A 26,479-nucleotide genomic window follows, 5' to 3' on the forward strand; every position below is an offset into this window, starting at 1 on the left:
TCCTAAAACAACTTAATACGATTATAGAAGGATGGTGGAAAGAAGGACACAAAAAACACAGCTATAAAAAACAAACTCCAAGTATTCCACAGTCATCCACCGAGAATCTACGGGCTACCTAAGATTCACAAAGAAAACAGACCCCTTCGGCCTGTTGTTTCCACAATTGGATCAGCCACGTATCGCATGGCACAATATCTAGCGGCAATCCTAAATAACATTGTGGGAAAAACTGAGTACCATGTCAAAAATAGCTTTGAATTTGCAGACGAAATTTCAAAGCTACAGGTCCCAGAAGGCTGTGTGATGTTTTCGCTAGACGTTACCTCGCTCTTCACAAATGTACCGACGTCGAGCACTTTCGAATACATATACGAAAAATGGCACAAGCTAAGGAAATACACCGACATCCCGCTAGGCTCATTGGAACAAGCTCTTAGGATTGTATTGGGTGCATCATTTTTCCAATACAGCTCTAAATTTTACGAACAGATCCATGGAGTTCCGATGGGCTCACCGATAAGTTGTGTCGCCGCAAATATCGCAATGGAACGACTTGAACAAGAATGTATTGAAAAACTAAAGAAGAAGAATGTTCACATCTCGATTTACAGGCGCTATGTGGATGATTGCTTCATCGTTGCACGGGAAGAAGATGTGAACACAATTTTCGATACATTTAACTCCGCACACACGAGCCTGAAATTCACCATCGAGAGGGAGAATGATGCGAAAATCCGCTTTCTTGATATGACTTTGCACAGAACAGGGGAGATGATTGAAAAGTCTTGGTTCCCTAAACAACCAGATGGGCGCTATTTAGATTTCTTTTCTGAAAGCCCATATACACACAAATCCAATACAGCATTTGCGCTTATTGATCGTGCGTTAAAACTGTCCGATGCTAAAAACAGAAAAAACAGCATAGTAACAGTAAAGTCAATTCTCAAGAAAAACAACTATCCGCAAAATATGGTCGACAACATAATACAAAAAAGAGTACATCTGATGTTCAACACTTTGGAAAATAAAGAACATAAACCGGACGGCAGTCGCTTCGTATCGCTCCCGTACATACCACGTTTGACTGAAAAAGTTGCCAAAATCTTGCGGAGATACAATCTGGTTGCTGCTCCCAAGCCGTGTGATAAAATTAAGTCGAACATCTTCACGAAGCTCAAGGACCCAATACCGTTAATGCAGCAAACGAATGTCGTGTACGCCATCTCATGCTCTTGTGGTAACGAGTACATTGGACAAACTTCTCAAACATTGTTCAAACGCATCAAGCAGCACGAGAATAACGTACGCCTAAAACAAAAATCCACGGGGTTGGCGCAACACGCTTTAGACAACGGTCCTGGTCATGTTTTTGGTTTCTCTAAAACGAGAATATTGGAGAGAATTACCAACACGACCCACCGACGGATAGCCGAAAAATTACACATCAAAATGCGAGAGAATCGAGCGGTAAACATCCAACAGGATACCAAAGGTATCTCAAGTGTCTACAACGGTCTGTGGAAAAAGCTACGAGAAAAAGACGACGCGGAAGTCAGGCGGAAAACAGTAGTAGCGTCGACAGTTAGCGGCAGCAGCAGCAACAACAGTGACTGCGAAAATTAAAATTTGATTGCCCCAGCAGGCGTATAATAGCTTTAGTGTAAGAAGATATTTTTTTAAAAAATTTTTCAATTGATAAGTTAATTTTTTTTTTCCGTTATTAAACAGTTCTGAAGATGGTTGAAAACTTTTAATAAAGTAAACCGAAACGTAAACTAAATGGAAGTTATTTCAAAATCACCGAGAAAAATCAACCGAAAATCGAGAAGAATTTAAGTTTTATGCCAACCTTCATAGCTCGCTTAACCTTCCCGCGCCGTTCGGGTCAATATGACCCGAAGCGTACATTCAATTCATCGTAACTCGTGACAAAAAATCGGAAAAATCTGAAATTTGGAACAATTATGCAGAGCCGCAGAAGAAACAATCTGTAGTACCAGATAACTTCCGGTGACCACCGGAAATGGCCCCATGAAAAAAATCGATAATATGCCGTTCGGGTCATATTGACCCGAGCTCTTGCGCTTGTTCCCCTGGCCACAAATAATAACCGATTTTGATGATATTATATTCGTTGTTTAGGTAATTTAATCTATTTTCTCAACATTTTGAAATTAAGTCGATATGTTTTAGGAAATTACCGGTAATCGATTCCGAATGAAAAAAGTCCAAAAAAGAGCTCTTTTTGAAATGCTTATAACTTCTGAATGATATACATATACAATATGTTTTGACCTAACTTAACGATTTTCGAAATTGTTAAGAATTTACCTTTCTATAGATGAACAAATATGTAGGGGTCCAGCGGAAGGTTTGGCCGCTATCCCGGAACTTCCGGTAGAAAAAATTCTTACTTCAAAAAAGTCACCCAATTTTCGCTTTGCATTGCTGTATCTCGCTTACCAATGAACCGATTCTCGAAATTCAAATTTTAGTTTCTTTTCGTTAACTTTATTATTATTTTCGTAGAACAAAGTTGGTTCCTCAAAAATCTCAGTTATTCAGTATGGTAATGAAACTCACGTTTTTTTTTTGTCATTTTTCAAACTCCCCCTTGTGTCGGCGGGTTAACGGGATTTTGTTAGCTTGATTTCTCTAAAATTTGAACTCATAATGGTCACTTTTTATATACCAAGAGATTCATTAGAATCTCTTCTTTCGGTGGACAAACTTTTTATGTGGTGTTTGTCGCTCACCAAATCTACCACCCAACCCAGAAGCAGGAGGAACTGCCTTCTCGCCGCGTGGTTTGTTGATTAATTGTGCTGATGCTGATAACGTAATGACTGTTATATTATTGTAGGTATTGTTTGAATCTTTTTTGATATTTCATATTATAAATATATACCTAATTGTTTATGGATGGTATTATACTTTATTCCATTATATTCAAGCTCAATTTTCTGCAACTGTGATATCTATTATTTTTATAAAAAAAAATTGTTTCGATTATAGTCGTTTTAACATCTTTATGTGATTCGCGACTTATATAAACGATGCAGTTTGCAGGAAAAACTTATCAGGTACAACTGTGCTCGATGTTTACTCTTGGGCTCAAACTCACGGATTTCAGATTTCAGATTCAGATTTCAGATTCAGATTTCAGATTCAGATTTCAGATTCAGGTTTCAGATTCAGACTTCCGGATTAAAATTTCAGATTCAGATTTCAGTTTAAAATTCCAGATTTCTTTTTTGTTTTTTTTCCGTTTATTTGAATCCTTTTATTACAATCAATACCTAAACTATTATCTACCTACTTTTATACAAATCTCTACATTCAATATGTATGCACGTATGTAACAATAACAAATATTGCAAAAGACAAAAAAAAAACAAACTCTGTTCTTTTCGATAAGCTATTTCAACAGATGTTCAAAAAATTTTTGAAATGTTTCTCGAAGATAACTCTACTGTTCCAACGTTTTTCACGAATTCGTTTCTGGAAATCTCGTATTCGATTGATGTCATTTCTACTATGGTTATTTAAATTAAAACACATCGCTTCTACTACTAACCACAGGGCAGCCTTCAGCTTGCAATTTTTTTCTCCAATAACAGATGATATCAAGACTTCTGGATCCATTATGTAAATTTTCATTCGATTTCGGATGATGTCTGATATGAAATTCCAGATGACTTTGGCTGGTTGAGATTGGTTTATTCTATGTTTGATTGAGTCCAAATCACCACAAAGACATTTCGGGGAACCAATTCTTCCTATTTTATGACTGAATAATTTACTATTAGTTGGGACTAAGTCATTGAACACCATAAAAAGTACAGTTTTGCCTTCACTAGATATGCAGTTTTTCGCAAAATTATCATACATATTAGTCCACATCATATTGGGAAACTCATTTACAACTCGCGGAATTATATTCATCTCATTTAAAAAATGACTAGATTCAGATTTCAGATTTTTTATTTCAGATTCAGAATTTAGATTTAGATTTCAGGTTCAGATTATTTATTAGGGTTTCTGATTAAGGTTTAATTTAGAATTTAGAATTCGTATTCGAACTTTGAGTTAAAAATTTAGAATACAGAAATGAGATTTTGAAATGTCAAATAAAAAACTCAAAACTTAGAATTTAGAAATTTTTTAATGAAAATACAGACCTTTTACAAAAATTGTCAAAAATCGTTGAAATATCATTTTTTTCTTCATAATTTTTTGCTCTAAACGCTTAATTCCTCAATTAAATTCTTTATTATGAACTAAAAATATTCAATTATTAATTCCACATTTTAAATTTTAAACCACAGCTTCGTTTGACGTTTCTCTAAATGAGATTCACGCTCATGATGGATTTATCAAATTTTGAGTAAGACTAGTTTGTCACAATAAATGAGAACCTTTCGATTTGTTGCTTGGCAAAAGCAACTTTTGCAAACTTTTGGAACTCATGCAACTTTTTGATTTGATTCCTTTTGACTATGATTAGGGGCATATAGTCTTAGCCACTGGCCCTTTCAACCCGAACTGCGATGCAGTTCAAGTAGAAATAAGAAGAAGAAGAAGACTATGATTAGAGGATAGGCGATTATCTTTAAATAACAAGTAGGTATTGTTATCAAATAATCTCAGACTGTTATGGAATAGATAATTTACTGTCATCAAAAGCCTGATCTCAAAGCTAAATAATAACCTGCTTGAATAAGGATTATAACCAAACAATTTCTTAAATCGTCAAATGGCGATTTGATAAAACGTAATAAATATTTCAGCAAACGATTATAGAAATTTTAAAATACAATGCCTCAATCGTGAATTCCGAAAAGATTAAATTTTAAATCTGTAGTTAGGTTATGTAACTGTTTAAAAACTGTTAAAACAGTTGTACGGGAAAACTTTTCTGCAAACAGTATGCTAACGGTTTAGGAAACGCTATTATTAATAATATGCAACATATCAAACTATAATGATATTGTTGCAATTGGAAGCGATAAAACGATTCTATAAAACGTGCTTCGGATGTTTTGCTTACGATAATCAGAACTGCGTTACGCTTCAAATAAATCGTAATATTCAATGATCGGCCAATGCTAGTGGTTTTCATTCTGACTTTTTATATTATCTGAAACTAGTTGAGGCTGATGAAAGCTTAGAATGAGCATTCTCGCTTGCGATGAAGCTCATTTCTCCGTCTTTGCTGAGAAGAAGCCGGTGGCTGTAGTCTTCTAGAAATTTTCAAGGGCTGTTTATCTGGAGAGAATGGTTTGCGATTGATTTGAAATTTGAATGCGGATGCAACAAAGTTGTTTTTATTTTTCAGATGAATTTAGCTGTGTTAATTTAAACCATTTTGATTGCCCGTTTTTCTCAATTTTGAGTTGTGACCTTTTCAAAACAGGTTATGCTATCTCAAAAACAGGTAAAAAAGTTTAAGCGTGCAAACGTTCTTTTCGATTGTCAAATAGGTAGCAAATTTTGTAAAGGACGAATGCGCCAAATATATACAAACTGAGTTATCAGCTGGGTGGAAAAGTATGTTCAAAGACCTACATTTTGATTGTACAAAGCTATCTAAAGGATATTTGGTTTTTGAGAAATGAAGGAAATAAAATTATATTTTTGCTGGGAGCTTATGGAACTGTCAAACTTTGAACGCGTTTTTCTCGAAACAGCGATGATGGCGCATTCGCCGTATTCAAAATTCGATACCGAAATCATCTGTCAAATCCAATAAAACAGATTTCAACTTGGCTTGAACGCTAGTTTTAAAAGCGTATTGAAAGCTTTATTAAAACAGTTACCAAAGCCCTAATAAAACAGGAAAGTATGTGTTTTATTGGAACTTAAGCAATACTTTTGCAACTTTTTTACAACACTCTTAAGATATTATTTTATTCAAGTTTGAGCTAGGACGCGCTTGACGAGAACGAATTGGTGCGATGGAATTGAAAAGCTATTCTATCTCTCCTTAATATATGCTCATGAGATCTATCAAAAGTTGGGTGATGTTTTAGCTGCCTAGCACAAATGCAAAATCATCACCTAAACTCGGCAGCGATCCCATCGCCTATAACAAAGAAAATATTTTTTACTAAGAATATCTTGTCACGACTAGGAGTCAACACGTCTCATCTCAGCGAAACTCAACAGCAGTTTTATGACATTTCGGTAAATTAACATGAATAATGTTCGAAAATGCCGCACATAAAATAATAATAATAATCATAGCAGGTAGGAAATTAGAAGCTATACATTTGAAGTTTTGCGCCATTTGTAACAAGTAATGAATGAAAAATCAATCTAAGAATCAAAGTTTCTGAGAATAGTTTATTTAATTCGTTACATAAGCATTTGGAAACAGTAAGTTAACAGGAAGATAACTATTGCTAAGTGTGACTTTTTAATTAAAACACAATATTAAAATTCACAGTTATTCTAAAAGGCACGTAGGCACGACTAACAGAAAACTACAATTGATGTTAATCCGGAACGACCATCGCTGGTCTAAGGTGAATTCGTAATGTTAAAAATATTATAAAAACTTATTCAAAAAGTGATCATCATAACAGATTCTCTGATAGTGCTGTAATTGAAACAAAGTCGTTTTTGGAGGTTAGGAAGGTCACGCAGTACCAGGAGTTCAACTAAGAGGAGCATTAATCGTAAGCAATTTAAATTTGTATCCAATAAGATATATTCTAAGCCATTGTTAACTTTAAGATATTTTAATACAGTCTCAAACGTATTAAAAAATTGGAATTGTTGCTTCCCGAAACTCCACATATCTCATTACACTGCATTTCGAGTTCAATGATTAAGGGTGGATATGAGTAGTCAAACAAGCAAAGCTAAGCTAAGCAAAAAACTCATTGAATTGAGATCTTTTTCAGTTTGAAATAGAGACATCCAGAAAAGAAAAAAAAATCGAATCAAGATTTACGATGTGCCATTTAAAAAAAAAATCTTTGGCTTCAATTTAACCCTTTAATGCATGACTTTTTAAATGAGAATTGCAGTCATTGATTCAGTGAAATAATAACATTTAAATTCGAATATCAAAACTGAACCGATTTGAAGTCGTTATTTTGAGTATTTCTAAAGTTATGGCCCATAAAAGTTGAAAAATAATTTTTGAAATACTTATTTCATTCAAATACGGGTTTGCTAATTTCTGCATAACCTTGATAATTGGGTGCAGGAAGGTGTTTGTGATAAATTGAGATTGAAAAGTTCGTTGGAATTTGCAAATCAGAAAAAATAACAGCGATTTTCCAAAAACTTCTATTTCCAAAAAGATAAATAAATTTGAATACATATAAATATATATTTGAAAAAAACTTTTTTCCTTTTTTATTGTTTCTTTCTAGAATTATCAATGAGTTTTAAAAATTGAAGGATTTCTCTATTTTCAAGTTTTATCCTTTTCTATATTTCTGGAATACATTTTGAATTTTAACAGTAGGAATGAGTCCTTACTCTTTTTAGGGTAATAAGTTTAAATCCATATTCTGACAACTTTTTTGTACTTGTCTGACAAGTTTAAAACGAATCATAAACGTATTTTTTTTGTTTCGATTATAGTCGTTTTACCATCTTTATAGCCCTTGCGACTTTATATCAACGTCGCAATTGGCTGAAAGTTATTGAAAAACTGATCCAGTACAATTGTGTTCGATGTTTACTCTTGGGCTCAAACTCGCGGACATCAGCTTAGGAGGCAACTGACTTGCCAACTGAGCTTTATCACAAACCCCCATGGACGTAATGTTTATTCGTCTGAGTCGCTTTGCAACGACGCGTCGCGGCGTTGGAGGTTTTTGTCACTTGAATTTTACTAAAGAAACCAACTAGAAACTTAAATTATTATAAATAGTAAGAAAATGTTGTACTTGTTGGGTTAATTTCTTAAGATTTCAAACAGTCATATTAATGATTGAAATATTCTAAAAATGATGATGAAAGGAAACTTTTAAGACAAAGCAGAGCCGTTGAATCACGTGAGCTTGAACTTGTCCCATTGGATTGCGATGACTGCTGTGTCAACACACATCGCCCTGATGCCTTGATCTATTCCAAGATCCATGTAATTGATCAACTAAGTTCATTGGATGCCTAACGGTATCAATGAAATTAAAAACAAAACATTGCAACACCACTTACCTAGTACTAGTAACGGGCAGCGCCATAAACTATTCCATTGAAACGCGATTCCAATCAATCGAACGCAATCAGACGGGGACAAATGATCGTCTCGAATCGAATCAGATATGGGAAGGAATCCGATAGGGAGAAGAAGGGATGACAACGCAAAGTCCGCTATCGGTTGAAAAGTGAACTTGTAAAGTCAGTGACGAAAACAGACGCGCAATTCGACTAAACATTTAGAAGTTTCCTGTTCGATATGAACAAAACAAATCCGTACCAACATAAACCCGATCAACGATGAATGAAGCTGGAAGCGGGAACGTTTAATCGAGCCACGATATGGGTTCAGTTATTTTTCACGCCTCTAATAGTGTCTGATCACGAAATGGAAATTCTGACGCTAGGTGATCGATTCTCTATAGTTCGGTGACAACCGTCACACACAGGAGTACGTAGAAGAAAAAATTGGCCAAAAGAATTTTTTAGTTTTGAAATCAATAAAATAGTTTATTTTTACTTATCAAACGTTTTTAAGATCATTTAAAATATTGTTTACCGTTTTCGTATTTTTTCATAATTTTCTATTAGAAATTTTCTAACATTTATATGACATGATAGATAATCCAGGTTAGAAAAATTGTAAAATTCAAAAAAATCTAAATTATTTTAATTTGTTTTTGAAACTTAAATAACATTTGAAAATATTCGAAAAAGAACATTTATTTTACTGAGCTTTAATTAAAATAAACGAGGCCCTAGGTGACTTTTTTGTGGAAAAAATCTATCAATATTTTTAAACTTCAAACTTAAAAATATCAAAAATGCGCGAGTTTGCGGGAGTTTTTTCTTTTGCACATGATTATTGAAGTTATCAATTTTCTAATGATATCAAACATTTTGCCGGGACTTGCAGGGAACATAAACAAAAACACAAATTTGTAAAAAAAATCAACGTTTAAAACAAAAAATAAATAGAAGAATTTTCAAAGCACTGCGTACTGCCTCTATAGTCATCGAATTTTGTATATTATACTTAAAATTATTAAACATCCCTCAATTGAAGTTTTCCATTTCAAATTTTCATTTTTAGTCACTAAAGAAAGTTTTATTCATTGATATAACGTAGTCGCGCTGATTCAACGATTCGTAGAAAAATTCTATCTCATAAAAATACTAAAGTTTCGACAGCTGCAACAGCTTATAAACAAATCAGATGTAAAAAAAACTGACCGGTACATGGTGCTAAATTTATTCAAGAATCAAATAAACATTGACATAAAAGAAACCAATGAAATTTAAATTTTGAGTTTTGGCCAGGTTTTTGGGTGAAATACTCCTGTGTGCGCCGCGTCATTTAAAATAACTTCATTCAATGACGAGTTTGTTCCAATCGGTTTAAATTTAGTAGCCAGATTGTCCAAATGAGCACCACAAAAAGGTAAAATGATCGAAAAAAAAGCTCGTCACTTACCAGTAATAAGCAACCAGATCGAAATGTGCTCAGCTTTAGCAAAGCCAAAATCGAATAAACGACTGAGAGATGCTTTGGACTTGAAACGAAACGGTGCTGGTGGAGAATTTAAAATCATGTGTCGCACTTATTCGATCAGACCGCGAGGGGGCACGCGAGCCCAGCTATCACGCTTTGAATGAGAAAAAAAAACAAGCGAACGAGCGAGGAACCAAAGGAATGAATGAACGAAAGAGCATCGCGACGCTCTAGCTGGCTGTTGGTTGGACGCTGTGCTTTTACAGCTACCCTGCTGTTGCTGCTGCTGTTTTCATCGCGAGGTTGAGGGTCGGGGTGATTCATATCTTTACTTGCTTACATCAATCGGTCTGATGATATGATCAATTGAAAGCGATTGAGCATCTTGGGTCGAAAGCGGTTAACAGTTCCCTAGAAATGTTGACGCGATAGCACTCATAATCTATTTCAATGATCTGAAGGGTATTCATAAGTGTTTGAAAATCATCAATTTTTATTTTTGATCATTGGCTTTAATGATTTAGATTTTATCAAAATTTATTTTTTTTTATTTATTAAGTGTTCCATCTAACGACATACCTGCTGAACAATATTCCTCCAATTCACTCGGTTCATGGCAACTGTTCTCCAACTTCTCGAGCATTCCACATTCGTCAGATCACGCTCCACATCAAAATAAATATAAGAATACATTTAATAATATCGCTACCTTATTACGATATTTGATTTGCCAAACTTGAAGTTTTTAACTTTTTTTGTATTGGAAAATCGCAACTCTATGCAAAATATGAAAAACAAGCTATATGTAATCTTTTAAGCGTGTTCTATAGAACATGGATTTTAACCACTCATCCCCCTCTGATAATAAAGGTCACGCATAAAATCCAAAATAATTACAAAACTGCTGAAAATCAGCACCCGTAAAAAGTTGTGAAAATTTGAACTTCTCAATGAATATTAATTCAGTTATAGTACTTCAATTCAATTTTAATTTCAAATGGAGAATAGGCTATTTGGTTTTCCGATGTTCACGGATGAGTAATATACTAAAGATCTTGACGAGACAAGAAAAAGTTACGATGAGGTCCAGAAAATCTACCGTGGGAGAGAAAGTTATGTATCGAAGAAGTTGTATTAACCAAAATAGAGGCAAAACCGCCAGCTCCAGGACCTTAATTTTCTTTTAAAAGCGTAGAGCGACTTAGTTCATGATATATTGTATGGTTGATGTTTTGGATGGTATGTGTTCAATTACATGAAAATGTCATAGAATTGCTTACTTTAGCAGTATAGTTTTTAAAATCGTCATTTGGATCTTGAAAACATTTCTAATAGTTGACATTAGTATTAGAGATGTACCGAATAGTGGTATTCGGCGAACGACCGAATACCGAATATTGACGTTTTCAACTATTCGGCCAAACGAATATTCGGCCTAATATTCTATTGAGTTTTCAATGAAAAAAACTTTAGCGATTATTTCGATGCTTTCTATTTCTTCCGTATTAATGCCTCTAATGTTTCTAGTTGATTATTTTCAGCCATATGAAATTATCGGATGATTATACATTTTAAGTAGGAATCTTTCTGATTTTCAAATTATCACCAATAACTGAAAAGATATCAGATGACTAGTCGCTTCTAGAGCGTTTATCACTAAAGAGATTGAGTTGCTTTGAAATCTGGGACGAAACATGTCGAAATAGGTGCCAAGCTATTTGAAATTGCTTCTTTGATATTGAACTAGATATATAGTTATAGAAAAGAAAGATAATCTTTAACCTTAAGCATACCATACTTTCAACCACACGTCTCCACACGGTCAGGCATTCTGGGCGATTTTCGAAAAAAAAATAAATTAAAAAAGGGCTAAATTTATGTTTGTTTTGAATTTTTTGAAAAATCGTTATTGAATACAAAATCTAAAAACTTTTGAAAAGAAATTTGAGTTTTAAATTTGATTTAACAAATAATCTGAATAAACCCGAGCAAAATTCGGAAAGCTTTAAACAATATATGGACATCCCGGCAAGATTTGACTTATCTGGAATCTTGACTGGATTTATGGGCAAGCATGAATATATCCAGAAAATCTGGAATAAACTATAATCAAAGTTTAAAGCGATACTTTTCAGCACTCTCCTGTACGATCTTCTGTGAAAGATACGCGGATACACCTTAGAAGTTCTGCTGAAACCAGGGGTGAAATTATGAATCCTATTCGATTCGAGTTACCCGTTTCGAGTTGAACTCGAATCGAACTAGAATCAGTATTACGAGTCTCGTTCGAGTTCTAAATTTTAAAGTACTAGATTTCGAGTAAATCGGGTAGTAGATCATCGCGAAACGTTCCATTCGAATCGAGATCGGTAATGCCAAAGTTGGTCGAATCGAACGAAACTCGATTGTTTCGAGTTCCATAATCCCGCCCCAGTTTTTAATGATTGTGTAGCTTTTACAACATTACTTCTGAATATTTTATAAATTATCCAAAACCATTTAGAAATTTTTACAAGTCTGTAGTAGATATTCGGCCTATTCGGCCTATTCGGCCGAATACTTTGCTCAACTATTCGGTGAGCCGAATATTCGGCTTAACGGTTTTTCGGCGGTATTCGGCGCCGAATATTCGGCCGAACGAATATTCGGTACATCTCTAATTAGTATGTATTTTATGGTCACGCTAATGCTAGTAATGTTATTCGTGCTTTGTAAGCCGCTCTTATGAGGTTAACATTTTTGGTTATGCGAATTATACAAAGATGTGGGTGAATTTAAGCCTTTTTGAAAGGAGTATCTCCATAATCATTTTTAACACTAGAAAGACCGCACCAGTCAAAATGACTGGTGCGACACTTTGTTTGTTGAATATCTTTTAAACACTACGCTCTAAAAATTCGCAAAAAATACGACTTTTCATGAATTTTGAATCTCTACAAAACTGTGTATTTTTTATTTTTCTAGCTCTTTTAATAAGCGAGAAAAATTTCACCATGGACACTCGGACCGTGACCAGTCAAAATGACTGGTAAAATTCACAAACCTATAACTCAAACAAGATAAATTTTTTTCGCTTGCTTTTGGTTTTATTTGCAATCTACATTCAAGACAAAGAGCCTTAGTTGATTTATGGTGGGCAGGAGTGTGTCATTAGCTATGAAATTATTGATTTTTGATGCGAAGTCATGGAAATTTGTAGAAAAAGTTCTCGGATCGACCGCTGTGTGGCGCTTCAAGCACTTGACTCCCAATTTTTTTGGTCTGTTTTGTTGCTCAACTATAATCGAACTTTCTGTCAAAATTTGGCGAAATTTCATCAAGATTTGTAAAAGTTATGTTAGTTTTAATACATGTCCATTCGAGTAATCGAGTTATTTTAGGTGATAAATATGTTTTATACTGAACTAGTATGAGTAAAATAATTATGAATTGTGTACTTATTTATTCAAATTAGAAGACCTTATGTCTATGAAACTGAACAATTTAAATGATTTTTTTTATATTTGATTATTCTTCATACGTTGGTTATCCACCATGGGTGCACGGATTCACCGCAGTTTCTGCCCAAGTATGTATTCACATGCATTCTTAGATTATTAGGTTCGACGAATTTCCAATTCAAGTTCCCTTACAGGTATTCCGGCACCCGTGTATAAAGCTGGCAACTGATTGAACATTCTTATTATAAGAGAAAACACATCTTACCTGTCGGCAACTTACGGGATTTGAACCCTAGAGTTTTCTTGCCGATACCGGGAATCGAACCCAGTACACTTGGCATACCTAGACTAGACTCACGCCAGTCTATCTGATAGACCACATTGGCGCTAAGATTTTTCAACATGGGTGCACGGAATGGCTGTAAATTCGCCGTTGTTAATTATATAGAAATAAATAGTTTTCAACTTGCTCCAGAACACAGAATATTTTTGAGTTAGATATGATAGGTATTTGAAATGCAACATTAGTCAATCGAAAAACTTTTAAGGAAAAACAAATCAATGTGTACATTTGACCATGTTGATTCATTATTTTTATTTCCACTGTTTTCCGTCGCACGACATAACTTGATGCATATAATTCCTAAAATTTACTCGATTGATGATAACCGTTTTCCAATTTCTTGGATGTTGATCAGATCTTATCAGATAAATATACTATGGCAAAAACCTGTTTTTTAATAATAAATAAATGAATTTATTATTTCAAGAAATAATTGAAATATTTCTTTTCCAGGAATGAAAAAGCGGAGCTTAAAATAAAAATCGTTATTTAAATAATTATGTCTTAACATAAAAGACATTCCCCCTTATTCTGCGCCGCGCGTGAGGTGACAATAGTCGAATCACCCTAGTCACCCGATTCCAGTAGTCGCTTCAGGTGAGAAACGTCTTTTAGAATGAACTTTTTGAGTTCTTATCCTAATCTAGTAGTCAGCTGGGCATGAACCTCTGTCACATCGGCTTCGGGAATAAGGTGACACGACTCATGTGACTCCGACTCGACTCGACTATCGTCACCTCACGCGCGGCGCAGAATAAGGGGGATTATTTCGACATTGGTTTAGTTAAGATTTGTAATAATGCTTTTTAAAAAAATTGCAAAAAGTCCAATATTTGATTAAAACGCGGTGAATCCGTGCACCCATAGTGAAAAACCATGTATATAACACAAATTTTCATTTGAATCTTTAAAAGTCTTTATTCTTTACCTTTAACATGCAAAAAAATTGATTTTGGATGAATGGCGGTGAATCCGTGCACCCATGGTAAATTGCTCTACTTATATAGAAAATATGCTTCAAAACCAACAATATCAGGTATAATTTATAGGCAACGTGTTGAAAAACTTCCGAACGATGGATGCTAGAAAACATCTACTAAAACAAAACTGAAGTGAAACCGTGCACCCATGGTCAATAACCATAGCCATCTAACATGTTTTCATTATTAGATTGGTAATGTGTTTCAATTTTTTGGTAATTATTTGACATATTCATTTTATGACATATACGCATTCGTCAACTATGCCAAACTGAGGTGATTCCGGGCACCCATGGTGAAAAAATATTTCAATTTCATAACAAAAATGTTATCGAATTATTAACAAAATAATTTCAAAAGAAAAAATTTAAAAATATTTTGACAGAAAAAATTTCCCCTTTACCAGTCATTTTGACTGGTCACGGTCCGAATAGGTATATTCAATTTGCCGGTCCTTCTAGTGTTAATTTGTTTATTTGAAATGTTGGCACGCGCACCCTTGGCTACCTTTAGTATCGTCGGCAACCGTTTGAGTCGGAAGAGCCAGAAATTTAAAATTATCAAAATTTCAGAGTTTGAAAGAGTCACATTGAAGATATATTGATTCTCTTTTCAACAAAAAAAAAATGTTTGTCCAATTTTTTCTTCGTTGTTTCTTCTCTCATCGTCTTTATAATTTTGAACTTATTTCGGATTTTTTAATGATTTTTATGAAGTTTTAAATCAATATAAATTTTAAAAATGTTAAGAAGAAAAAAAAGTGGACAATAAGTTTCACATAAGCACAAAAATTTCACGCAGAACGATAGATTAATTCCCTGAGGAAGATGCCAATCAGCATCAAAACGTAGGATCTATCAAAACATCATTTTAAGAAAATAAACACTGATATACCGAAAAACATTAACATTGAATCATCTCATAATTTTACTATTAGAGTTTTCTTCTAACTCTTGGATATTTCTTTCAAATTTGTTTCTGATATGGATTCTCTTCTGAATCGTTTGCTCTTCGAACATGGTTTGATTTCAAATCATTCGTTGGCAAATATTAAGTTAAGAAAATTTTAAATCCATATAAAGCTTAAATCAACACTCTGCAGAATTATGAATAGAAAAATTTGAACATACTCTTATAAGCAGAACATTTATAATTTATTCGACAGAGAAAAGCTATTGAAATAACAATTAAAGGGAAATAAATTTTCTTGAAATTTTCAAGCTATTTTTTATGACATTCCCCAGATTGAGCTTATCCTTTCAAAATTAAGAAGTGTGGGGTTAAATTCAACTCAAATTTACGCAGCCGAAAATTTCAATTATCAAAAATTTGGCTCCAGATAACTGGTATAATTTTCAAAATTCATGACATCAAGCGAACGTGTCTTCAGAATTTTATGCATCTTCAAAATTCCAGAACCTCATTTTATGTGAGTTTCACATGCGATTCTTCAGTAATGTGCGTCCAATTGAATGAAAAATGAAACTCAATACATTGAATATTATTTATCAATTCTTGACAAAGCTTTGACTACTGGGAAAAAAAATCTGTGGTTTGACCAGTTTAAATCTGTAATAATGTGATTTTGTAGGCTTCATAGAAAAATTCGATACACATATTATATAATAAGGTAACAGTAAATTTCAACTGGCAAAATCAGTTCAAGAATATTGATTAAAAATTTATAAAAATCTTTATCTCCTTATCAAAATGAAAAAAAAACATGTCCGTTAGTTAAACTTCGTTCAAAGTTTGTGTGCTCTTGATAAATATTGGCTGCAAGAATCTCACTTAAAATTTTAGATGTACAAAGACTCAAAGGTTCACCTTTTCTTAAATAATAAAAACAATTTAATTATTAAAAACTGCTTCGGGGTTTAACGTAAATTTAGTTTATAATTACAAGTTAATATTTAGCCTGTGATTAAGTTTTCAAACAGATTTTTAGAATTGAAATTTTCATTCAATCTTAATGCTTATTTAAGTTTGAAAAGTTGTCAAGTATTAATTTATTATTCTCAATTCTGAGTTTTGGATGTTTTGTAAATGAAATTCATGCAGGTATCAGAATGGAGGTAGGCTAAATAGCGGCACGTTATTCAAACAAACGGGAAAATTGTATAAACTTTCATGATTATTTCTGTACGTACCCAGGTCAGAAAATCCGGGCATAGGGTTTCTAAATTTTAAACCTCAAACCATTTAATATCCGGGCCAATCCAACAAAAATCTACGTATTTTCCATAAAAAGGCAAGGGCAAAGCTAAAAATAAACACATGAGAAATGATTTTTATCAAGGCACATCAGCGGCGTTCAAATCTTATCTCACAATAAAAAAAATGAATGCGAACTTATTTCACAAAAACAAGTTGAAAATTTGGAATTTCTTAAAAATTGTGAATAATCCTGGGAAAATCCGGGCCTTTTTTTCGATAAATATTACGGACGGGACCGGGCATTTCTCAATTTTTTCATTGAAAATCTGAGCAATCTCGATTAAAACCGGGCAATCTGGGTGCTAATGAAGTATCTTTATTCAGACACATTAAAATTTTCAATTTCAATTCAATCAATATGATTGGAAAAGGGAAAAGCGAGAAATGAGGCTTCTTAAATGCTATTTTACCATTTGGTCCTTTCAGCTACAAAAATCCGTGAGCTAGGTTACAAGATGCAATTATCGCAATTTTTGCGCAGTGAGCTAAAGAGCCGCAGGTTGCCGACCTATGGTCTAAATGAATGATTTTGGATGATTCTCAGATTTAGGTTTTTCTACATATGAAAAAGAAAGGATTATCTGCCCATAAAGTTGATTTCGGGAAACACACTTTAAAAGTCTAAGTTAAGCAAATTTTAAAATAGTTTTCGAAAAGATTAACTTTTCAGATAATCAAAGGTATGAAGATCAAAAATTGAAATTTGCATATTATTTTTTGATGAAATTTCCTTTTAGTTCTTTAAAATTGACATAATAGATAACGACTGTTAAATTCCCATAAAATCCAAATTGTACACTATAAAATTAACATTGAACATGATTTTACATCAAGAAAAAATCTTTAAATTGCTTTAGAAAAGAATAATGCGAACTGAAATCGATTATTTGTGTTTCGTTAACTTCAATAATTACATCTTATGATCAATCAATTTATTGATAAAAACATTTCACCTACTGAAAACATTATAAGTTACTAGCTGACCCGGCAAACTTTGTTGATATTGATATGATATTTGATATTGAAACAATGATTCCTCCATAAGTGGATAAAAGTGTCATGGGATATATTCGTTTCAGGTAAAAAATCCAGAACTAAAATGCTTCGACAATCGAGTTTAGATATTTTTGAGTTTATTCAGCTCACCTCAATTGGAAATATCTAGTTTAAAATTCATAATCCCAAACTGGCAGTGTTTGACACAAAAACGGAAATCTGCTAATCTTCAATAAGTCAGAAAACATTTGAAGAGTGAACTTATTTTTCGCTGAATTTTCAGTGAGCTCGCTAATGTTCAGTTCCGCTAACTTAAGAACACTAAATCCATAATGTTTCAATTAAGGTATGGACGTACATAGTTTCGTCGTCACTCCTGTTTAAAAACTTTAATTTGGTCATGTATTCAAAAATATAATGATTCCAAAAGAAAATGAATAATTTTTTCCTCAAAATTGGTAGATTTTCTCGATTTGTCTTTGCCCCTGCATTTAAACATTTCGAAACGTTCTTTAAGTATGAATGTCGGGAAATATGAAATAAAAAAAACAGGAACATCTGAAGAATAATGAAAATTCAATCAATGTAGTTTGAAATTATTAAGAATGGCTTTTCTTCTGACCTACCATTGAATGTACCGATTCAATCTTATTGTGAATTAACAGAATTGAGTTGAACAGATACATTACAATCCAAAAATATTTACTTATCATTTTTTTTACAGCAACACTTTTCAATCAATATAAAGTTGGAAAATGTTATCGAAATTTGTGTCATTTTTTGGTTTCAATTTTCTGTAAGTGAATAGAGATGAGCACTGTGAGAATTATACAAAAAGAAATATTAAACTTTCGATTAACGTGGAAAATTCTATTATTTTGTATTTTATCTTTGAATACACGTTGTTAAAAAAAGGGATTAAATTTTATTATTTGTTTTTATTTTCTATGTCTTGATAATTTTTCTCTTAGCATTTGAAATCTTGAATGAAAACAAATGTATTCTGAATTTTTAGAATATAAATTCAAAGCAATCAGAATTTATTGAAAAAAGCATTGAAAGATAATTTTTTTTCCATCAAAATTCAAAAATAAATTTGAAATCGTATTTTAATTTTCGAAAAATCCTTTCATGATTATTTTTGCAAAATCTGTTCAAAAATTTTTGTTTTAGTAGCAAAATGAAAAAAAAATTGACAATAAAATTGCCAAATTACGTGAAAAATCCGGGCCAAATCCGAGCTTTTTAATGAAATCCGGGCAACCAGACCGGGCCGGACTGTTCTTAAATTTTATTTCAAATATCTGGGCAAACCCGAATAAAACCGGGAAATTGGAAACCTTTGTTTAGCCACTGAGCATGACAGGTAGAGGTGCTTTACAACGTTTCCTGATCTTCCATTTCGTTCTTATGATAGTGATGCAATTCACTTGAAATCACAAAATTTAAAGCATTCAATTCCTAGCAACACTAGATGAATTCTAAACATTTTCTAAAAATGATCAAAAAAATTGAAGGATGTCTCATTCCGATTGTATGACTTTTCAGAATGGTATTACCAAAATTCATCCGAAAAGGTTTGAGAAAGAAATATTTCTTTTTCATCTTAACAAGTTGCTTTGACTATATTAAAAAAATTTCAGGTTTATTGCATGATATAATTTTCCTTGGGCTGCCAATATAAAATTCCCTGATATGGCTTAAAACCATAAGAGTTATTGAGATTGTCAAGCTTAAAATAACTAAATATATGGTTATTTTATTTTGGCTTTTTCGGTCTTGCATGTAGATCAAACAACGGTGGTTTTTGAAATACCAGACATTTCGACCAGACATTTCGACCAGTTTTGATGGTCTTTTTCAAGAGAACTAGAAGTTTTATTACAAATAATTGTTGTTAACGTTGTTAATAATTATGAAATGTAGTGTTGTAATTCACTTTGCTGTCTGTTGTTTTTGACGATTTCGTTTTAGTCCAACGGCTAGGAGTCCATTGATTGTTGCTCGTCTGTTATAAATGTACAATTGTTATCTGTTTCATGTCCATTTTTTTATTATTTACATAGTATTCCGTCTCACGACATAACTTGACAAACATAATTCCTAAAATTCACTCGGTTCATAGCAACCGTTCTCCAATTTCTTGGGCACCCCACGTTCGCCAGATCACGCTCCACTTGGTCTAACCACCTCGCTCGTTGCGCCCCCGCTCGTCTTGTTCCTACCGGATTCGTAGCGAACACCTGTTTTGCAGGACAGTCGTCCGGCATTCTCGCAACATGTCCCGCCCAGCGTATCCGGCCAGCCTTTACCACCTTCTGGATACTGGGTTCGCCGTTTCATGTCCATACATACATTAATTAAAATATCTTTCATATTTCAACGGATGGAACGAAAAAGTTTTCATCCGTATCACCAGGTATATACACGGATGCCGGAATACCTGTGCCAAAATCGAATGTTGCCAAAATCGAGTGTTGCCAAAATCGAATGTTGCCAAAAACAAACGCGGTTGTAAATATAAATACACACAGAGTATCAAACAAAAACTTGCGTATTCATATATTCATATGAATTTGAGAAGTGATCTTCAAAATAATTTTCAACTAAAAAATCAAACGATCACAATAAAACCAACTCTACCCCGCTAATTAAGACGCCACTGCTTTAAGTGTGTCCGCCCAAGCCCGAGGCTTCTAATTGATCACCTCCACCCGCGAAAAAGCGAGAATCAACCAACAAAATACTGTGAACGCGGCGTGAAGCGCCGTGAGAGCAAATCGATGCACAAATTGTACGATATTCCAAACGCTGCCAGGCCCTGAATGATGCCCTGTGATATCTCAACTCGACAACCTACCTACTAGGAGGGTAATACATGGCTGCTTCTAAGCTATCTCTTTCCATATATCAACGACTCGGCGATCGCTGATGCCGCTCAGTTCACAACTGGACGATCTACGGGCAGCAACCATTTTTTTACTGAACAATCGTTGAAAGAATCGTGCTTTTTTATGTTTTGGGGGAAGCGTGAATTGATTGAAAAACAAATAACACTCCAAGAATTTTGGGATTAATTTTCTCGTGAAAATTAAAGTGACTCTCCTCGGGGTGTGAGTCTTTGTTTTGATTGTGAAGGACTACGGCAATTTTTCCATCACGTGGAAAGTGTTTGCTCAATTAAATATTTTTTCCCTCCCTGTTCGTCAATGGGCTTGATGAATGATCCGTTTTGAGTGAGGCACATCAAAGAGTGGATAGGAAAAAAAAGTGTGAAGAAGAAAATTGTCTGAGTGATTCTCGAGATAGTAGCTCTGGCAGTTGTTGTTGGGCTAAGTGATACCGACTTTTATGCTTGAGCAACTGCTGAAGACGAACAACCCAAGCCACCGACCACCCCCGTTTTTCTTGGAGGAGCCGCAAAAAAATCTGCCGTAAGTGTGCTTTTGATTATGATGAAAGCTGCCGGAAGTTGGGACGGCTTTAAGGGGGGTTAAGAAAACTTCCTTCCGGTTCTTTGGGTTTCTGGTTCCTGTTTTTCTATACTTTCGAAGAAGCGTCAGATTCTTCTGGACCCGTGTTGGACTATTTTGGAAGTTCTCTCTAGCAAGAGTGTTTGTGTTGACGCTAGCTCATAATATGATGTTCAAGTGGTTCTTTCATCGAGATGTTCATAGCTAAGAAGAGAGTGGGAAACTACTTCCGGATTGCGTTCGTTCATCGAAAGCGCTAAAACTCGTGTTCACGATTAGCGTGAGAGACGTGTTGAAGTGCTTTCGACACGCAGAAAGTGGCCATCCATTCTCAACCACTACCGGTGATGAAATTTGCTGCTCGCACTCGCCTGTGTGAATACCCTCGTAAGGTACTTGAGCTAGAACTTTGAGAAGATTGCCGCCGAACAAATAGGAAAAGAGCAAAAAATCCGGGTGTGGTTCCCTGTTGGCACTCCTCAGCGGCTATTTTCGGTTAATGATACCCAGCTATCTGCTGCTGTGAACTATGTGTGCTAGATTCTAGGCTAGCGGACATCCTCGAGCGCGTCTTCCATATTGATTGGAGGACGTACTAGTTGGGCAAAGTTCATTCCGGCAACTCAGGGGCAGTTTCCCGTTTTGAATGGACCCGGTTGCGATGTGTCGTCTCGGTACGCGCGGAGCGGCTTCTCTATGCATATTCATTATCCACCGTCACGATTCTGAGCCGTTTTGCGCCGACTAGCCGGGTGACCCCCGCCTTGGCGCTTGTGTCCGAGATCCGCAGATAGATGGCTCTCGCCCCGCCGCCGGCCAAAAGATCTCACGGGTCGGTCGCCGTCTCTATCGATTGATACGGAACAATTCACACGCGGCTATAAACATCTCGAATGATAAATGATTGAACTAATGGAAAATTGTCGATAGGTGTTGTAACTGAGGGATTCTGGAAGTAAATCCCAGCCGTGGTGCGGGTGGATTTTCTATTCAACTTGAATGGATTGATATTTAAATAATTTTATTTATTTACACATCGCTGGTGCAGGTGACAGATGAAAATTGAGTAGTTTGAATGAGATGCCTACCGTTTATGTTAAACTATAGTGTTTTCTGGAAACAAATTTATGAAGCGTATAGCAAATTTTATTGAGAAATATAAAAACCACAAAACTAAAACAAGTAAAGACTGTGCAAAATAAACTGGTTTTCATAAATTTCTTTTTTTAATTGACTAATTACATTGAAAGAAAAATTTGTATTGTCGTCTGAAACGTATTTAATATCGCATTCCGTTTCGGACGACAATTTGCGACCAGAACACAAAATGTATCATTTAAAGCAGCACTCAAAAACTGTTTAAATTTCATTCTAGGATTCAGCATCCGGTTTGACACTAAAAATAAGGGTCGGTCAATGAAGTTCACGTTTTTTGTAATTTTATAAACTCACGGAGAAAAAAGACGACTGTTGTTTCAATTATATCATCAGTCATCAAAATTTATTTGCTTTTAAGGCATTCAAATAACAATATAATAGATAAACCACAAATTGATTAATGCGTTTACGCAGTCAACCATCAATATAATAGGTTCAACTTTAAAAGTATAACTGATTCAACTATAGATATGATACAGTACCGTTCATAATTGTATAGAAATTGGAAGCACGCGCACTGTCACTTCGATTTTGGCGGCATCCATAAATTACGTAACGCAAAAAATGCACTTTTTTGACCCCCTCCCCCCATATGTCACAAATCGTAACGCTTCGATGTACCCCCTATGAAAATTACGTAACACTGATAATTACCCCCCCCCCCCCCCCCCTTCGATCCTATCATGTTTTAAAAAACTCATTTTCAAAGAAAAAAAAAAGATTTTAACACAAAAGTTTTAACGTTCTTCAAAACGGAATTAATAGCTATCCAAATCGCTTCTTAAGTACTGATGATAACTCTCTGATAAGAGAAATTAAGTGTCTTATTACGAGTTGCTCTATGCCTGTTAAATGATGATTTACCTTGTTTACTTTATTCTGTTCAAGCAGCATAAATTGTTATGCAAAATATACTCCACTTAGTAATTTCGTCGGAATAGTCAAAATTGCATTTTTTAAATCAGTTGAGAAAATTGTAATATTTCCGTTTTAAGATTGGATTGAGTTCTTGGGGGTAAATGTACTTAATATTCGGTTTTCCAACGGTTATTTCACGGATATCCAATACACATATTTTGAAATATGGAGTCTATCTCAAAATCTTTAAAGAGGAAAGGTTACAAACCAGTTTCAATTTTGTTGAAGTTTACTAATTTCAAGCTGATATCAGTTTGCATATATTCTGCACAAATTGCATGACATCTAAAAAGCTACAAACTGCTGAACAAGCTGAAATTTTTAAGAAAAAAATCGTTACGTAACGATGAGCATACCTCCCCCCCTCCCCTATGTCACAACTCGTAACGCTCGAGCTTACTCCCTCCCCCCCCTAGGAGCGTTACATAATTTATGGATGCCCCCTTTGAACATCCATAACTTTTTACTCTGATAATATATTTTGATCAAATTTTCTGCGTAGGATAGATCAACAATCACACTATTATATCACCAAATTTGAGCTTTCTGAAGTTTGTGGGGCCTAAGATACAGTCATTCTACGAAAATCTGACTTTTTGGACATTGCCATTGAAACTGGAATACCTCAGAAACTAGGCTTTGCTTCCTTTTGAAACTTTGCTTAGTGATTGTTTAAGTAGTAAGTGAGCATGTCTGAAATTTTTGAAAAGTTATAGCGGTGGGATTTAAAGTTACGCGAGGTACAATATTTCCGGCACGAACCTAAAAATGCGATTTCTATAGAATTATGGACGAATGTTTCCATAGGAAAACCATATTTTATGTTCAACAACCAGTATATCTATTTCAATCAAAAACTCAATTCAATACGTGAGATTCTGATTTCAAAACACAAATGGATCATCTATCCCATTTTTTCTTTTCTTTATCTCTCCTTTTGGTCATTTTTATGACCGATTTGTAGATTGAAAAAATATTGTTCTCAGGAATCGTCCATAATTCTATAGAAATTTCATGTTTAGGTTCATGCATGAAAAGTTGTACCTCATATAACTTTTGATACCATCGCTAGAACTTTTCAAAAATTTCAGACATGCTTACTCTATATTTCAACAACCACTCTGCAAAATTTCAAAAGAATGCGTAGCGTAGTTTCTGAGATATTGCAGATTGAATGGTAAAAGTCCAAAAAGTCCGATTTTCGTAGAATGACTGTATCTTAGGCCACACAAATGTCAGAAAGCTCAAATTTTGTGTTGCAATAGTATTATAGTTGATCTATATTACGCAGAAAATTTGATCAAAAAATATCATCAGAGTAAAAAGTTATGGATGTTCAAAGTCGAAGTGACAGTGCTCATGCTTTCAATTTCTATACAATTATGAACGGTACTGTAGGTTCAAAGAAAACTGTAAAGTTGAATTTAGGCATTCAACTATAAAGATAATAGATTCAACAACGAACTGCTGATTGACGTCACGCAACCAATTATCAGTATGGTAGATTTATCTATAAAAGTGTAATTCATTCAACTATAGTTATGATAGGTTCGAATACAGTTATATAATTGATCAACAATCAATTTAATAGATTCAACTATAAAAGTATAATTGATTCAACTATAGATATGATACGTTCGAATAAAATTGTACAATTGATTCAAAGCAATGAACTATTAATTTAATTATTAAATTATTAATTTTTATCATACATAGATATGTATTTATGGCTGTCTTTGTGAAATGAATTTGAATTGTATCTGAGGCGTTTTACAATAAATAAATTTGGTTTTACTGGCATCAATGTTTAGATTTTTCTCTTGCCGCCGTTTTTGTTTTCATTCACGAGACATGAAACTTTTTTAACTATTTCATAGTTTTTTGTCGTACGAGAAATAACTCTTGCACATTTGGATATGGGAGGTAATATTAAACATTAAAACGAAGAAAAACTCCAGCAGTCCACGAACGATTTTTCCAGACCTAAATTCAAATTATCATAACTACCATCGCATTCGGCATGGGAATTGATAAGCCAGACGTGCGGCTGATCATCAACTATGGTTGCTTCAAGGATCCGAAAAACGGACCGAGATTGCCAACCTACTTGTAGTGTTATGTTATGGAAGTTCAAGTTTGTTTAAACAAAAAAATGAAAAATAAATTTAAAAAAATATAATGTTCCTACTCTTCTGCTAGCTATCATTTTTCAACCAAAATTAAGGGTTCTGAGCCATCTGAAATAGATGAATAATATTTAACTTCCGAAACTACATTTCTCTTATTTTATTTTTGAATTAAATAAAGTTTACTTCTTATTCTATAATACACAATAATACACAATCAACTATAAATTATAATCGAATCAATAATTTTTTAGTAAATTTATTATCAATATATAATTGAATCAATTATACAATTATAGTCAAATCTTTCATATTTATGATAGAATGGAGAAATTCAATCATATATATGTAATAGAATCTATAATATTTATAGTTGAACCGCACTCAATCATATTGATAAAGTATAATCTATTTTTTGTATTTTAAAACACACAAAAACAATCCGAAAATCTTTTGTATACATATAAAGTTGAAAGTTTGATATTTTTAGTTGGTCGAGAATACGATCAGAAATATGGTTGAATAAAAGAAGATTATGGTAAAAAAATACTTTTTTTTCCGTGCTAGTGTATTCGTTATTGGCTGAAATTTCCTCACTGTGAACCCCAAATGTTAAAATCAGTTGGTTATATTTTCAAAAGCTTGGTCCGAATTTCCATGAATTTGAACCAGATTGTGTTGAACTTTTTGAAATCGATAACTGTTCTAAAACAATCAAAATTGTTGAAGCCAAAGCGAAGCGTTTTTAACTTAGAGTGTCTCAGGGACATTTTATCTACATTATAAGTACAATAAATCCCCGATTTTTTCACGCATCGACTATGTCTGCCCCCGATTTTGTCACCTTTTTGGACCCGATTTTGTCACTTTTTTATTTGATGTAAAATTACTCAGATTCAAACCTTCTCCTTTCGGGAAGATTGTTTATTAATATTGTCTCAATTGACAACCTTGTTATACCGCCAGATAACATTGATAACGACTCAAGAATTACATATAGAAAAGATGTCCGATTTCATACAAGTGTTTCATATTCACATATGAACAATTATAAAGTTGGTTAATACTATCAAAATAATAAATATAAAAATACAACAAATCATTTATATGATCAAAAGCTTGTTTTTAGACTCTTGAAGAAAAGTTGAGATATAAGAGCGTACACTAAGGATT

At 33.9% G+C, this 26,479-nt stretch overlaps 2 protein-coding genes across 2 annotated transcripts in view; both read left to right on the forward strand.

Moving 5' to 3' along the window:
* Positions 1 to 306: 306 nt before the first annotated feature.
* LOC129760880 (uncharacterized) overlaps positions 307 to 26,479 on the forward strand; it is a 72,895-nt gene continuing 46,722 nt past the window's right edge. Inside the window, exon 1 of the mRNA XM_055758561.1 lies at positions 307 to 1,609. Within this exon, the coding sequence (XP_055614536.1) occupies positions 307 to 1,609 (1,303 nt within the window). The remainder of the gene's footprint in view (positions 1,610 to 26,479) is intronic.
* LOC129760879 (protein yellow-like) overlaps positions 20,587 to 26,479 on the forward strand; it is an 85,291-nt gene continuing 79,398 nt past the window's right edge. Inside the window, exon 1 of the mRNA XM_055758560.1 lies at positions 20,587 to 21,065. The gene's annotated coding sequence lies outside the window, so the exon portion shown is untranslated. The remainder of the gene's footprint in view (positions 21,066 to 26,479) is intronic.

Source organism: Uranotaenia lowii, unplaced genomic scaffold (assembly GCF_029784155.1).
Source record: "Uranotaenia lowii strain MFRU-FL unplaced genomic scaffold, ASM2978415v1 HiC_scaffold_8, whole genome shotgun sequence".
In the NCBI taxonomy this organism is placed as follows: Eukaryota; Metazoa; Arthropoda; class Insecta; order Diptera; family Culicidae; genus Uranotaenia; species Uranotaenia lowii.